The 14,830-nt window shown below is 43.4% G+C and overlaps 1 protein-coding gene and 1 long non-coding RNA gene across 2 annotated transcripts in view; one reads left to right on the top strand and one right to left on the bottom strand.

Moving 5' to 3' along the window:
- The window catches only part of CD96 (CD96 molecule), a 29,909-nt gene extending 18,737 nt beyond the window's left edge, over window positions 1–11,172 (top strand). Inside the window, exons 9-12 of the mRNA XM_083734908.1 lie at window positions 1,574–1,663; window positions 4,081–4,173; window positions 7,878–8,001; window positions 10,103–11,172. Coding sequence (XP_083591034.1) covers window positions 1,574–1,663; window positions 4,081–4,173; window positions 7,878–8,001; window positions 10,103–10,274 — 479 coding nt within the window. The 3' untranslated portion in view covers window positions 10,275–11,172. The remainder of the gene's footprint in view (window positions 1–1,573; window positions 1,664–4,080; window positions 4,174–7,877; window positions 8,002–10,102) is intronic.
- Window positions 1–14,830, bottom strand: part of LOC310843890 — a 435,627-nt gene that overhangs the window by 253,637 nt on the left and 167,160 nt on the right. The window lies entirely within an intron of this gene.

Genomic DNA, 14,830 nt, shown 5'->3' with positions numbered 1-14,830 from the left:
CCTTAGCCGGGCATGCAGTTACAACCAACCCCTTCTTCTGCTTACCTTATCAGGTGGCTTTCTCTTTGAGAAAAGCTCATTTATTTGGCATGCAGAAGGTTATATCCTCCTCCCTGCTGTGGATTAAGTGACAGGAGCTCATCCATGCCTGTCTCTGTCCCATTACACCTCTGCCTTCGACTCTGGGCTCACCCACACTCTGAGCCCCCTGTTGCCCTTCAATAGTTCAACTCGTGCTAGATTTCCACCCTCCTAGCTGTACCATATTGCTCTGACTGAAATGTCGCTTGTCTTGCTGCCTGGAAAAAGGCTCCCAGTCATTAATCCGGGAAGACTCTAACCAGTGGCCTAAGGCTTAGTGCTTGCTATTCACAATTATGATTCTTTTAACACAATCATTTCTCATGTCTAACACGCTTAGCAGGCTGCTCCTCTTTCAGGCTGCGGATGCTTGCTTGACTTACAAGCTGCGAAAAGCTATTCCCTGTGGCAAGTCATTCTGCTTAAAAGTTCACATACATAACACGCAATTAGGATCCAACAAACTAATATTGATCTCTCGCTCCCAAACTGTTTCCTACACGAGTGAGAAGTGTTGGATGAAGTGTGGAGGGCAAGGGTCTGACAAGAATACCATTTTCCTCCTTTACCCACCCACCCAAATACATGGGCTGCAATAGCTCACTGGAAAACAAATTAAATTCGCTCAAATCTCCCCAATGCAGAGGTGCAAGAGCTGCAGATTCTGAGGGAACTCAGTGCCCTCAACACAGGGGGTGAAGCTTTGGATGTTATAATGGAAATTTGGGGATAGGATGGACGGTTCTCACGGATTTCCTCCCTCGTCCTGTTCCACAATGTCTGAAATTGCCCAGACAACAAAGGTTATTTTCAGATATGGGGCTAAGTGAAGATATGTCCACATATATTTATGACATGTGCAGAGGAATGCTAGAACATTATTTGCTTTTCTGTTATAACTATATCCAAAAATATCTGTGTGTATGCAATTTAATTGTAAACATGTATAATTAAAGCCACTATGTACATCACTTCTGCTCATAGGGTTGTCATATGTCTGGAATATCCCGGGCTTAGTGGAATACTGCAGTCGGAAGCAGTGTGTGGTCGGAAATTGGCAAAAATATCTGGGGAAATCTGAATTTATGGCAACCTATGTTGTGGGGGGTTTTTTTGCTGATTTTTCTTTAAAATATCTCCAAAATATTATTATTATTCAATTTTGCCCAAAGCGCAATCAACTTTGGCAAAACAAAACAAAACTCAACAACTTTTGTGTCTTTATTTTCACGCTTTAAAATATGGCAACCCTGAGATACAACACAGTGAGTGACATCTTACACTCACTAGTTCATCATTTAACCAATGTTTTAGTTTTGCTTGATGTTGATGCCAACAGCAGCCCTTTTACAAAACTGAAATATCTAGTTGGCTAATTTTTTATCATATAAATAAATAATGGTGCTAAGATTGTTACAATTTCAGAACACGGAAATCAAGCCAGTATAATATATATCATGTTGGGGGTGTTGGTTTGGATTTGTTTTTAAAGGGAATCTATCCACCAGCAGAGAGCCGGAAGTAACCACACTGACTACACTTGATCTTTCATCCACTGGGAAGGACTGGTTTAATTATACAGGTGAGTTACTGTTTCTCTTTCAGATGTATCCTGCTGCAAACATTTCTTTTTGATCCTGTTCTAGAAATCTTTCCATTGATCTCTTGGGTGGCGGTGTGGGAATAAAGGAAGGTGATTCATGCTTAAATTTCCCCTCCCTAAATCTCCATGATCATAACGATCGATTATGGCAGTAGGGATGTTCAAATGACCTTCTCTTCGAATACAGCAAATGTGTGTTGGAGGAACCAGGTGTGCCTGGTGTCTCTCCCTCCAGTGTCACAGCAACCCTTCCCTCACTGTCCATATACTCAGCACCATGTTTGAAGTGGGAGCCATCAAGAGTACAGATATGTACGTATCGGCTCTACATTGAGAATGGTTCACAAACAGGGCTGTGTATTGGGTGGAGCTGATGTGTGTACAGCTGGATATGTTTGGAGTCCCCATCAGATGTCACCTGTGGACATTAGAAAATTATTATTTATTTATTTATTTATTTATTTATTTATTTATTTATTTATTCATTTATTCATTCATTCATTCCCCGCCCATCTGGCTGGGTTTCCCCAGCCACTCTGGGCGGCTGGCAACAAAATATTAAAATACAATAGTCCTTCAGATATTAAAAGCTTCCCTAAACAGGGCTGCCTTCAGATGTCTTATAAAAGACTGGTAGTTGATTTTTCCTTTGACATCTGGTGGGAGGGTGTTCCACAGGGCGGGCACCACTACCAAGAAGGCTCTCTGCTTAGTTCCTTGTAACTTCACTTCTCACAGTGAGGGAACTGCCTGAAGGCCCTCGGCGCTGGACCTCAGTGTCCAGGCTGAATGATGGGGTGGAGATGCTCCTTCAGGTATACTGGGTCTGAGGCCATTTAGGGCTTTAAAGGTCAGAACCAACACTTTGAAATGTGCTCAGAAACATACTGGGAGCCAATGTAGGTCTTTCAGGACCAGTGTTATATGGTCTCGGTGGCCGCTCCCAGCCACCAGTTTAGCTGCTGCATTCTGGATTAGTTGTAGTTTCTGGGTCACCTTCAAAGGTAGCCTCATGTAGAGCGCATTGCAGTAGTCCAAGCGGGAGATAACTAGAGCATGCACCACTCTGGCGAGACAGTCTGCGGGCAGATAGGGTCTCAGCCTGTGTACCAGATGGAGCTGGTAAACAGCTGCTCTGAACACAGCATTGACCTGTGCCTCCATGGACAGCTGCGAGTCCAAAATGATTCCCAGGCTGTGCACCTGGTCCCTCAGGGACCAGGGAGTCCTCCACACCTACTCACCTCCTGTCCCCCCAAAACAGTACTTCTGTCTTGTCAGGATTCAACCTCAATCAGTTAGCCGCCATCCATCCTCCAACCTTGCATGGTGCAAGTGGAGTGGAAGAAGCAAAGATCACCAGTGTCAAAGCAAATGATTCTTCAACATCAACTTCACTGGACTGGTCATGTTGTGCAGGTGCCTGAGTATCATTTTCCAAAGCAACTACTCTATTCCAAGCTTAAAAATGGAAAGCGTAATGCTGGTGGTCAACAAAAGAGGTTTAAAGACTCTCTCAAGGCAAATTGGGGGAAAATGTAGTATAAACACTGATAACTGGGAAACACTGGCCTGTGAGTGCTCCATTTGGAGAACAGCCTTTACCAAAGGTGTCATGGACTTTGAAGATGCTCGAACTCAGGATGAAAGGGAGAAAGGTGCTAAGAGGAAGGCACGCTTGGCAAACCTTCACCAGGATCAACTCCCACCTAGAAACCTATGACCCCACTGTGGAAGGACGTGTGGATCCAGAACTGGCCTCCACAGTCACTTACAGACTCACTGCTAAAACCGTGTTCATGGAAGACAATCTTACTCAGCTACGAGTGATCGCCAAAGAAGAAAAAATAAGAAGAGGGAATGCATTAGTTGTACACATGAAAGGGGTCACCTGAACACCTCTAGTACTATCCATTGATTTGGAAGTGTTTACCTGGTACAGGGGCACTGGGTGCTCATTATGTGTCTCCCTTTGTGTATGAGCAAGCATATACATAAAAATTAATTGTATGGCATCATATGCATTTGGATATATGAAGGTTCAGGCACAAGTGAGCACAAAATGTGCAGCTAGAGAATGCGCTAATGCTTACGTGTACAAAAGTTAAGGCATTACCATTTCCATGCTTTTTGTGTGTGTGCATTACTGAATTTAAGTGCCTGAAACAAAACAAATTAGCCCTTAATTATAACCCATTGGGGTGTGGTTGAGCTTTTAAGATTGTTTTATTTATGTTGATGCCAGTTTCAGCCCTTTTCAAAGTGGAAATTATCTAGTTGGCTACAATTTTATCATCAAGATAAACAAAAGGCTAAGATGGTTAACACTTCAGAATAGGAATTTAAAGTTTCTGTAACATGTCATGTGGGGATCACTGGGTTTTTGTTTTTTTAAGGTGATCTTAACTCCACCAGAAGAGTGACTGAAGAAACCCCTCTGACTAGCCATGATAATTCATCCACAATAAAGGACCAGTTTAAAAGCACAGGTGAGTTGCTGTTTCTTTTTTAAACCTACTTCATTTGGGCCCAGATCTAGTAGGTTTTCCAGTGCTGGTTCTGGTAACATGTATCTCTTAGGTGAGAGAATTATATGAAGGGGATTCATGTTTAAATCCGACCCTACAACCCTCGATGATAATGATTGTATCTGTCTATCATCTATCTATCTATCATCTATCTATCTATCATCTATCTATCTATTACCTTTATCTTCCAAGGATCTCTAGGTGGTGTACATGGTTCTTGTCCTCCCCATTGCATGCTCACAAAAACCCTGTGAGGTAGGTTAGGCTAGGAGATGGTGACTGGCCTGAGGTCACCCATGGTTGAGTGGGGATTTGAACTGTGGTCTCCCAGGTCCTAGTCCGACACTCTAACCATTACACCATATTGGCTCTCCACCACAACACCATTAAATCTAGCAGTAAGAGCATTCAAATGGCCTTTTCTATGCATACATGCAATGGGTGGAGGGAGGACCAGGTTGAGCTGGGGTATCCACCTCCAGTACCATGAGTTCCATATCCTTATCTTCTTTATCTGGGATGCAGGTAGCGTTGTGGTCTAAACCACTGAACCTCTTGGGCTTGCTGATCAGAAGGCTCAAATCCCACCGACGGAGTGAGCTCCCGTTGCTCTGTCCCAGCTCCTGCCAACCTAGCAGCTTGAAAGCACACCAGTGCAAGTAGAGAAATAGGTACCACTGTGGTGGGAAGGTAAACAGCATTTCCATGTGCTCTGGTTGTCGTCACGGTGTTCCGTTGCACCAGAAGCAGTTTAGTCATGACCTGGACTTTCCACATGACCCGGGAAGCTGTCTGTGGACAAACGCCGGCTCCCTCAGCCTGAAAGAGAGATGAGAGCTACAACCCCATAGTCGCCTTTGACTGGACTTAACCATCCAGGGGTCCTTTACCTTTTTTTTTTTTTTTTACTTCCTTGTCCACATGCTCAGCATAGAGTTTGAAATGGAAGCCCACATGAGTATAGCTCATGGGCTCTCCATTCAGTTAAAAACTGTTCACATGACAGCTGACTGGATGAGCCCATGCTTATACAGTTGTACATACGTTGGCTGGCTTTCCTTCAAATGTCACACATGGACATCAGAGGGTGGTGTTGCCAGCAGAGTGTACACTATTGGGGGTGCAGCCACATATTAGATGTCTGCATGTTGTGGGCTGTTTGAACACCACCAGTACTAACCATTCATTTGGGACTGTGTATGTGGTACAGGTTATGGGACGCAGGTGGCGCTGTGGGTTAAAGCCTCAGCGCCTAGGATTTGCCGATCGAAAGGTCGGCGGTTCGAATCCCTGCGGCGGGGTGCGCTCCCGCTGCTCGGTCCCAGCGCCTGCCAACCTAGCAGTTCGAAAGCACCTCCGGGTGCAAGTAGATAAATAGGGACCGCTTACCAGCGGGAAGGTAAACGGCGTTTCCGTGTGCGGCTCTGGCTCGCCAGATGCAGCTTTGTCACGCTGGCCACGTGACCCGGAAGTGTCTCCGGACAGCGCTGGCCCCTGGCCTCTTGAGTGAGATGGGCGCACAACCCCAGAGTCTGTCAAGACTGGCCCGTACGGGCAGGGGTACCTTTACCTTTACCTTTTATGTGGTACAGGAGCAGTGGGTACTCCTTATGAGTTTTTTTTTTTTTACTGGGAGACCTAATCTGTTTGTCACAGAGCACATGCAGAAAAATGAATAGCACAGAATCTCATGCAAAAAATGCTCTTTCTAGATATAAATCTGTGCATAAATTGCCCTTTCTTAATCAGGAAATGTGCTATTCTTGGTCAGTTCTTTTTAATGCATACTGATTATGTATGTGTGTGTACATTGTACAGCTTTTATGATATTTTTGAATTGTAATACAACAATGTACTCGGAACAAAAACAAATAAAACAGCCTAACAAAAGCCAGTGAATGCAATCAAATAAGCCCTAAAAGTGGCACAGAGCAACTCTAAGCATATCCACCAAGAGCAATTTCATAAGGCTGAAACATACATCTGGTGAACCGACAGACAATTTGAGACATGAGCATGTGTTTGATTTTCTTATTTTGACTCAAATTAAAAATCCTCAGTGACCATTATGCCATGGTACGTGCTCCAGAGAAACATCTTACATTTGCCTCATTTCCTTTTGCTAGAAGTAACAGCCACTAGTTTGCATATGTCAGTGTCTCACAATGCCATTTATAACCACCTGAGCAGTCATACAAAACTAAATTAGGCTTCCTGTTCTTTGCTCTTCCCTTTGCACCATTCACTCCTCTGAGACCAATCTGAGAATTTCTGTGTGGGCAGAAAGGGCAACACCAAAAATATAGGTTAGAGCAGAGCAGAGATAAGCAAAAGCCTCTATTTTCCCCTTGTCAGAGGACAACAGGCAAAGGAGCACTTGGACAGCTCCCTCCAAATGCTTCTATTGACATAGATGTGACATATATGCAGTTGCCCTGAAAGACTGAAACTGCAGGATGTGGCTACTCACATCCTCAGTGGGAACTAGTTGCTCAGAGCTCAGAGCTACTTTTTATTGCTTGCTAGGCATGCTGCAAGATGCTGGTTTTGACTGTGAAACTGCAAACCATTGGGGATGGTTTGCCTGCTTAAAAACAGAACCTTTTGTCCTATCACAAAAGGTGATGGGATGAACAGGACAAAGCTCAAAGGAAGAGCATCTGCTTTGCACCCATAAGGTTGCAGGTTCAAACCCTTACATCTCCAGATATGGCTGTGAGAGATGCCTGTCTGAAATCTTGGAGAGCCTGTACCAGTCAGGGTAAGGCTTCCTTGATCTTGACAGTACTTCAGACAACCGTATGTCTCAAGCTTCTGTTTCACAGAGCTAACTGGCACTTCTACCTTTCCAAAGCTGCAAGGACTGAGATGTGTATTAATGTGTCAATCAGTCAAAAACAGATATGGTTGTCACAGCTTCCGGCGTCGCCTCCAGACTGTCCCTCTTTCGTGGGAGGGATTCGTTTGCATACCAAAAATGCAGATTTGTGAAATTAAAAAGGATTAAAGTACCCTATCACAACACATCTGCTTTAAAAAAGAAACACCCAGACATTTTGTTATAAGGAAAGTCACAGGGAGATGCACTAGAAATAGATATTGGTTGGTTGACGGGAAGTCGTATGGCCTCTGCACAAACACATCAGAGGGAAAACAAAAAAAATTCCTTCCAGTAGCACCTTAAAGACCAACTAAGTCAGTTCTTGGTATGAGCTTTCGTGTGCATGCACACTTCTTCAGATACACTGTATCTGGTGCTACTGGAAGGAATTTTTTTTGTTTTGACTATGGCAGACCAACACGGCTACCTATCTGTAACTGGAACATCAGAGGGAATGCTCATTAAATAGTGGACATTGCATAACCGCCATGAATGCATTGTGCAATCAAATCAGGATGAATGTTCAATTAACAGCTCCACTAGAGGAACCTCAGAATCATAGCCCCTCGGTTACCAGCTGCTGTGAACAAGCACTGCTGCCTTACTTGCAAGCAGCAATTTCACACAATTTGTTTGTCATTGTGACTACCAGTTACAACTCGCATGTTGACAGGAAAAATGTATTGTCTGAATCAGCCCTTGGTTTAGAAATGGGGGAGGAGGAGAAAGCAGCTGTTTGAAGTTGTCTTGTTTTTGCCTCTGATAGCTGGGGTTCTTTTTTCAGGTACTGCAACTAGTCCAGGAAAGACTTCCTTCCCCTGGCCAGCAGTTGTAGCCGTCCTGCTTCTCTTATGCACATGCTTATTCATTCTGGGAGTCAGAAAATGGTGTCAGTATCAAAGAGAAATGTAAGTAGTACATGCCCGCCTGGCATTTTGCATGCTAATACAAAATGTGCTGTTGTGAAATAAATCCCCAATGAAAGCACTCGGAAAGGGCCATAGCTCAGTGGCTGAACAACTGTTTTGCATGGAGAAGCTTCCAGGTTCAATCTCCAGCCTCTCTAGGAAGGGCTGAGAAAGACCCCTGTCTCAAAAACTTGGAGTAATGGTGGCAGTCACAGTGGACAATAAGCTAAATGGGCCAATTGTCTGACTCAATATAAAGCAGCTTCATGCATGCCTGTGATTTGCAATCTGATTAGGATGGTGTGTACAGTAATTTAGCATACTTGAAATTGCAGTTGCTGAGCCCCATTGACCACAGTGGGACTTGAGCATGTTCAGTGCATCTGCACCGATTTGCATAATGCAGGGTAGCCAAGATGGCACCCTTCTTCATCATTGCTGGACTACAACTCCCATCAACCCCTGAATATTGGCCATTCAGGCTGAGGCTGATGGCAGTTGGAATCCAGCAACATCTCAAGGCATCACACTGACTTACCCCAGTTGGGGGTCGCATCACAATAAAGAACTGGAATACAACAAGAGTGGTGCTGTGTAAAACCTTGGCTAATTTCTTCAGACACCATCAGAATCACAGATACTTATTGAACATGGCAAATAAGAGAAAAAACAACTTTTCCTCCTGGCATCCCTATTGAAATCCTCAGCGTTTTATGTACTCACATATACACAGAAGTGTGCGGCATCATGCAAGCAATTCCAACTCCCATCAACTATAATGAAGTGTAACATTTTGCATAAAAGAAACAGTCATACTATTGGAAATGGCTGGTTGTGTCTTTTTATATATCTATCCATGACCTACGTTATTGCGCACGACAAGGACAGGATTGGGGCAAGTCATAATTATAAACCAGACTACTGCAATATGCTCTACATGGGGCTGCTCTAGAAAATGACTTAGAAACTTCAGCTGGTCCAAAACGCAGCAGCCAGATTGCTGGTTCCATTTGGAACTGACATAGACCCTGTTTTTAAAGACAGCTGCATAGGTTATCAGCTCATTTCCAGACCCAGTTCAAGGTACTCACCATTAGTGAACCCGAAACAGCTTAGTTCACAAATATCTGAAATACCACTTCCTTCCCTACAGACCTTCTCAGATGTTAAGATTGATAGTTCCACTGCCCTCAGAAGTTTGGGAAGGAGGGGTTTCCACTGCCCTCAGAGGGTGTCCAGAGAGGGGTTTCTCTGTGACAGTCCCTAAGCTGTGTAGTTCCTTCCCCACAGAGGTTTACCTGAGTAGTTTCTGTTTTATGCTGAAGATGCACCTCTTGAGATTTAACAGATTTTCATATTGCTTGTTCTTAATAATAATAATAATAATAATAATAATAATAATAATAATTTATACCCCGCACATCTGGCTGGGCTTCCCCAGCCACTCTGGGCGGCTGCCAACAAAATATTAAAATACAGTAATGCATCAAACATTAAAAGCTTGCCTAAACAGGGCTGCCTTCAGATGTCTTCTAAAAGTCTGGTAGTTGTTTTTCTCTTTGACATCTGGTGCGAGGGTGTTCCACAGTGCGGTGCCACTGCCGAGAAGGCCCTCTGCCTGGTTCCCTGTAACTTGGCTTCTCGCAGTGAGGGAACCACCAGAAGGCCTTCGGCGCTGGACCTCAGCATCTGGGTAGAACAATGGGGGTGGAGACGCTCCTTCAGATATACTGGACCAAGGCTTGCACGCTCTCTGAAGGAGCACATTTGTTGGAGGTAGCCCTCAATGCACCTTTGCCATCAGAGACCTAAGTGACCTTTGTGGTTAGAATTATCAGCACTGTCTATACCCATCTCTGGACTGGAGTAGTCTGGCTAATGTAGTCCATTCATTGGCAACCTCAAAACTAGATTGCTGTAATCTGCTCTGTGTGGGGCTGCCCTTGTATATTGCCCAGAAACTTTATGTATGAGGCCGTTTTCTCCTCAGAACAATGACTTCTTAATTTTGTTTACCTTCCCTACCAACTTACTGTGTGTTGCTGTTGTGTTTTGCTACGTATTATTTTTAAATACACCGGGTGTTGTTTTTTCATTTTAGTCTGAACAGACCGCCGTCTTTCAAGCCACCTCCTCCTCCAGTTAAATACACCTCTATTCAAGAATTAGAGGGAATGTACTCATCGTGCAATGAACAGGAAAATGGGCCTGAAGCCTTCCAGGATAATACAAGTCTTTATCATATGAACCTCACAGGCATACAGTGGCAGTGAGCCACATGGAAATTTAGACTGCTTAAACCTGCATGGATGCGAAAGCTGCAATATAGCATAACTACGTGGTCAGAAAATAATACAAATATTGAGCAGCTTGTGGAGGAACCATGAAGTGGTTGTGTTGCAGGAAGTCAAGTATAAATCAGAGCTAAGTGTACCATCCATATCATATCCATTCTACTTTGTCTGGATTCAGTGCATAGTAACGGCAGCGTCTCTGAAAAGCGCTAACATCAGAATTTGAATGAAATCATTGCCTGGTGATTTCCAGATCTCCTTATCTCTAAGCTTGCCTTGTGATTTTGAGATGCCACTAAGAAAAGGGGGAGGGAAACAAATGAAGGTTGGGCAGATACATATTTATTCTTCCTTCTTGTTTGTCCTGTGATTTGGAAAATGCCATAATTATCTCTGAGGCATTTGGGAATCAGATTTTTAATATAGTTTTCGTGCAATTTTAAATTACCCTTGTATTTTGATTTTCCAAACACTGTCTTGTGTATGTTTTTAAAGGCACTTTAGGATAATAAACGGCTAAAAAATAATACTGTAGTAACCATGTAGGACCAGAAGGTGGCTCTGTAGGCTTAATTTTTGCATATAAAATGTTTCCCATAATATGGCCATAACCCAGAATATAAACTAAATCTGCTAATATGCAATATGTTTCAAAATAAGTGATTTGTGGATATAAAGAGAGATAAGTAGGCTGAGTACTTGACATTTTTCCTTTTTTCCTTTTTCTTTTTTTAATGTACGAATTTAAACCAAAGATGAACAATATCCATACCAGAATTTGCCTCTGATTTTCTGTCAACAGTAGCTAGTATTTTGTGAACTTCATATCTGAAAAGCTCTGATAGTAGGATGCAAATAAAATATTTGCCAAATGGTTTGCAAATCTCGTGATTGCTAAGTTTATTATCATAATTTAAAAATACAATTTAAAATAAAATTAAATGAGTACTAAGTATTAATGGATTTATTATTTTCCTCCTAACCACAGTTCATGTATGTTTGCTATAAGGTGGAAAGTGATACTGAGTTTGCGATCCTCATCTCACCTACCTGGGAGTAAGGCTCATTAATAATAATAATAATAATTTTTTATTTATACCCCGCCCTCCCCAGCCAAGGCCGGGCTCAGAGCGGCTTACAAGCAATAATAAAAACAAGATGAATGATTACAAACTTAAAAACAAAAATAAAACACAACAATTAAAATAATGGAACATTAAAATATTAAAATGTAGCCTCATCGCAGGAGGAGAAGGAAAAGAAGGGGGGGAAAGAGAGAGGGGGGAGGGGGGAATCAAACTGGCTCCAAGCCAAAGGCCAGGCAGAACAACTCTGTCTTACAGGCCCTGCGGAAAGAAATCAGATCCTGCAGGGCCCTGGTCTCATGAGGCAGAGCGTTCCACCAGGCCGGAGCCAGAGTTGAAAAGGCCCTGTCTCTGGTCGAAGCCAATCTAACTTCCTTAGGGCCCGGGACCACCAATGTGTTGTTATTTATGGACCTTGAGGCTCTCCGTGGGGCATACCAGGAGAGGCGGTCCCGGAGGTACGAGGGTCCTAGGCCGTGAAGGGCTTTAAAGGTCAAAAGCAGCACCTTAAATCTGACCCTGTACTCCACTGGGAGCCAGTGCAGCTTGAAAAGCACTGGGTGAATATGCTCCCATGGCAGAGACCCCGTGAGGAGCCTCGCTGCAGCATTCTGTACCCGCTGGAGTTTCTGGGACAGCTTCAAGGGCAGCCCCGCATAGAGCGAATTACAGTAGTCAAGCCTGGAGATGACCGTCGCATGGATCACTGTGGCCAAGTCAGGGCGGGAAAGGTAAGGGACCAACTGCTTGATGCGGCGAAGGTGGAAAAATTCATTGAATTCAATAGGACTTACTTCTGACACGATTAGGCTTATGCTGTTAGGAAGTCTTGCAGATGGATAGATTACTTGATTTTATTTAGGAGGCTTGAGATAAAGTCACCCTGAAATGGTTTAGTGATTTGTCTTTAAGGAAATGTGAAAGCAGCTGCCAGTTTAATTTTAATCATATTTTGAGTCTGGATAGCTCAGTTGGTAGAGCATGAAACACTTAATCCCTGGGCTTGAGCCGCACGTTGGTTGGGTGAAAGATTCTTGCATTGCAGGGGGTTGGACAAGATGATCCTCGTGACTCCTTCCAACCCCACAATTCCATGACTCCATGAGTGTTTGCATAAAGACATTCAATCAGATAGCTCAGATTTTCAAATGACACAGAATACTGAGCCTTCCAGGGTTACTGGTGTTCCAATTCCAGACAGTCAGAGGGAGGCCGGGCCAACATATTCTGTGAAATCCCATGATTAGTTACTGTTTCTTAGAAAGTTACTGGAGGTGGGGTCATAATTTGGCTAAAATTGGAGTAGGGAGCCAAGAAGATATCATTAAGGGCCATCACCTTTAATCTTTTAACCACTAGGGGACAGGGGTCAGCAAACTTTTTCAGCGAAGGCCCGGTCCACTGTCCCTCAGACCTTGTGGGGGGCCAGACTATATTTTAGAGAGAAAAAAATGAATGAATTGCTTTGCCTCACAAATAACCCAGAGATGCATTTTAAATAAAAGCACACATTCTACCCATGTAAAAACACCAGGCAGGCCCCACAAATAACCCAGAGATTAATTTTAAATCAAAGGACACATTCTACCCATGTAAAAACATGCAGATTCCCAGACCATCTGTGGACTGGATTTAGAAGGCGACTGGGCCAGATCCGGCCCCAGGCCTTAGTTTGCCTACCCATGCACTAGGAGAACTAAGCTGTCTTGTCACAGCTGTCTTGTCACAGAACCATCCTGATAGACTGTGTTCTGTACTTGCAGGATCTCCTCACATATGCCCACTTGACAACTTTATTCTGTGGAACTGGTACTGTTATAGATGCCACATAATACAGACTCTGCACTTGTAACATACCCTCCAACATTTCTTTGAGGAAAATAAGGACATCCCATTCCATAATGATAATTTTACTATTTATACCCCAGACATCTTACCAATTTGCCCCAGCCACTTTGGGCAGCTTCCAACATACATAAAAACATAATAACAGATTAAACATTTTTTTAAAAAAACCCTCCCTATACAGGATGGCTTGGGGGGTCAGATAATGCCATACCCTCCAACATTTCTTCAATGAAAATAGGGACGTGGGTGGCACTGTGGGTTAAAGCACAGAGCCTAGGACTTGCCAATCAGAAGGTCAGCAGCTCAAATCCCTGCAACGGGGTGAGCTCCCATTGCTCGGTCCCTGCTCCTGCCAACCTAGCAGTTCGAAAGCACGTCAAAGTGCAAGTAGATTGAAGTGTTCTTCAGTAGGAGAACCAGTAGGAGAAACCAGTAGGAGAACACTTCAATCTCCCAGGACATTCTATACAAGATCTCAAAGTAGCTGTTTTACTACAAAGGAATTTCAGAAATAGACTGGAAAGAGAAGCTACTGAATTGCAACTTATCACCAAACTTAAAACCATGGAGAGACCTGGTCTGAACAAAGACCTTGGATTCTTATCTCATTATACATGACAAAGCCATTTTTCACCTTCTCACCCCTTGCTTTTTCCTGTAAGACCTACTGCAGTCGTTAAGAGTCCTCAACAGGCTCATCACAGCTATCTGCCAATCACCCATTCCCACCACCCTTCTGAGTAATACCCCTCCCCACCTTCTCACTATATAGAAGGGTCTGGAAACTTCTGTTTCAGTGTATCTGAAGAAGTGTGCATGCACACGAAAGCTCATACCAAGAACTAACTTAGTTGGTCTTTAAGGTGCTACTGGAAGGATTTTTGTTTTGTTTTGACTATGGCAGACCAACACGGCTACCTATCTGTAACTCTTTTCAGTACAGTGATACCTCGGGTTACATCCGCTTCAGGTTACATCCGCTTCAGGTTACAGACTCCGCTAACCCAGAAATATTACCTCGGGTTAAGAACTTTGCTTCAGGATGAGTACAGAAATTGTGCTCCAGCGGCACGGCAGCAGCGGGAGGCCCCAGTAGCTAAAGTGCTTCAGGTTAAGAAGAGTTTCAGGTTAAGAACAGACCTCCAGAACGAATTAATTTCCTAACCTGAGGTACCACTGTACTTGCTTAAATATGTGTATGTTTACCCATACCTATGCAAACATGCAGAAGTTGCATGTGTTTTACTTCTAGTTGGCTATTGTTGATTTTAATCTTTTGAATATTTTAAAATATCAATCTTAACTGTTTTTAAAGATCAAAATACTTCATATTTCTGTAAGCCACTTGGAGGCTTTCTTGCAATTAAGTGGTATCAAAATTTTGTTAAATGACTGCAAAAAATAACTGCACGCTGTTCAAGAGAAATTTGGATCGGTGGAATACTTTTCCAGAGTTCTCCTTTGCAGGCAGCTTGTAGCTTACATCAGGTGTTTTGTTCAGTCATGAAGCCGTCTAATGAACCTCTCAATGGTATGCATAGGTACTAATGGAATGCTAGCATGGGGCACGTGGCAATCTTAGCAGTGCATCAGTAAAGCAGT

Source organism: Podarcis gaigeae (genome assembly GCF_964106915.1).
Source record: "Podarcis gaigeae genome assembly, chromosome: 4".
Taxonomy (NCBI): Eukaryota; Metazoa; Chordata; class Lepidosauria; order Squamata; family Lacertidae; genus Podarcis; species Podarcis gaigeae.
Note: the sequence above shows the minus strand (reverse complement) of the source record. Positions and strands in the feature narration are given on the sequence as shown.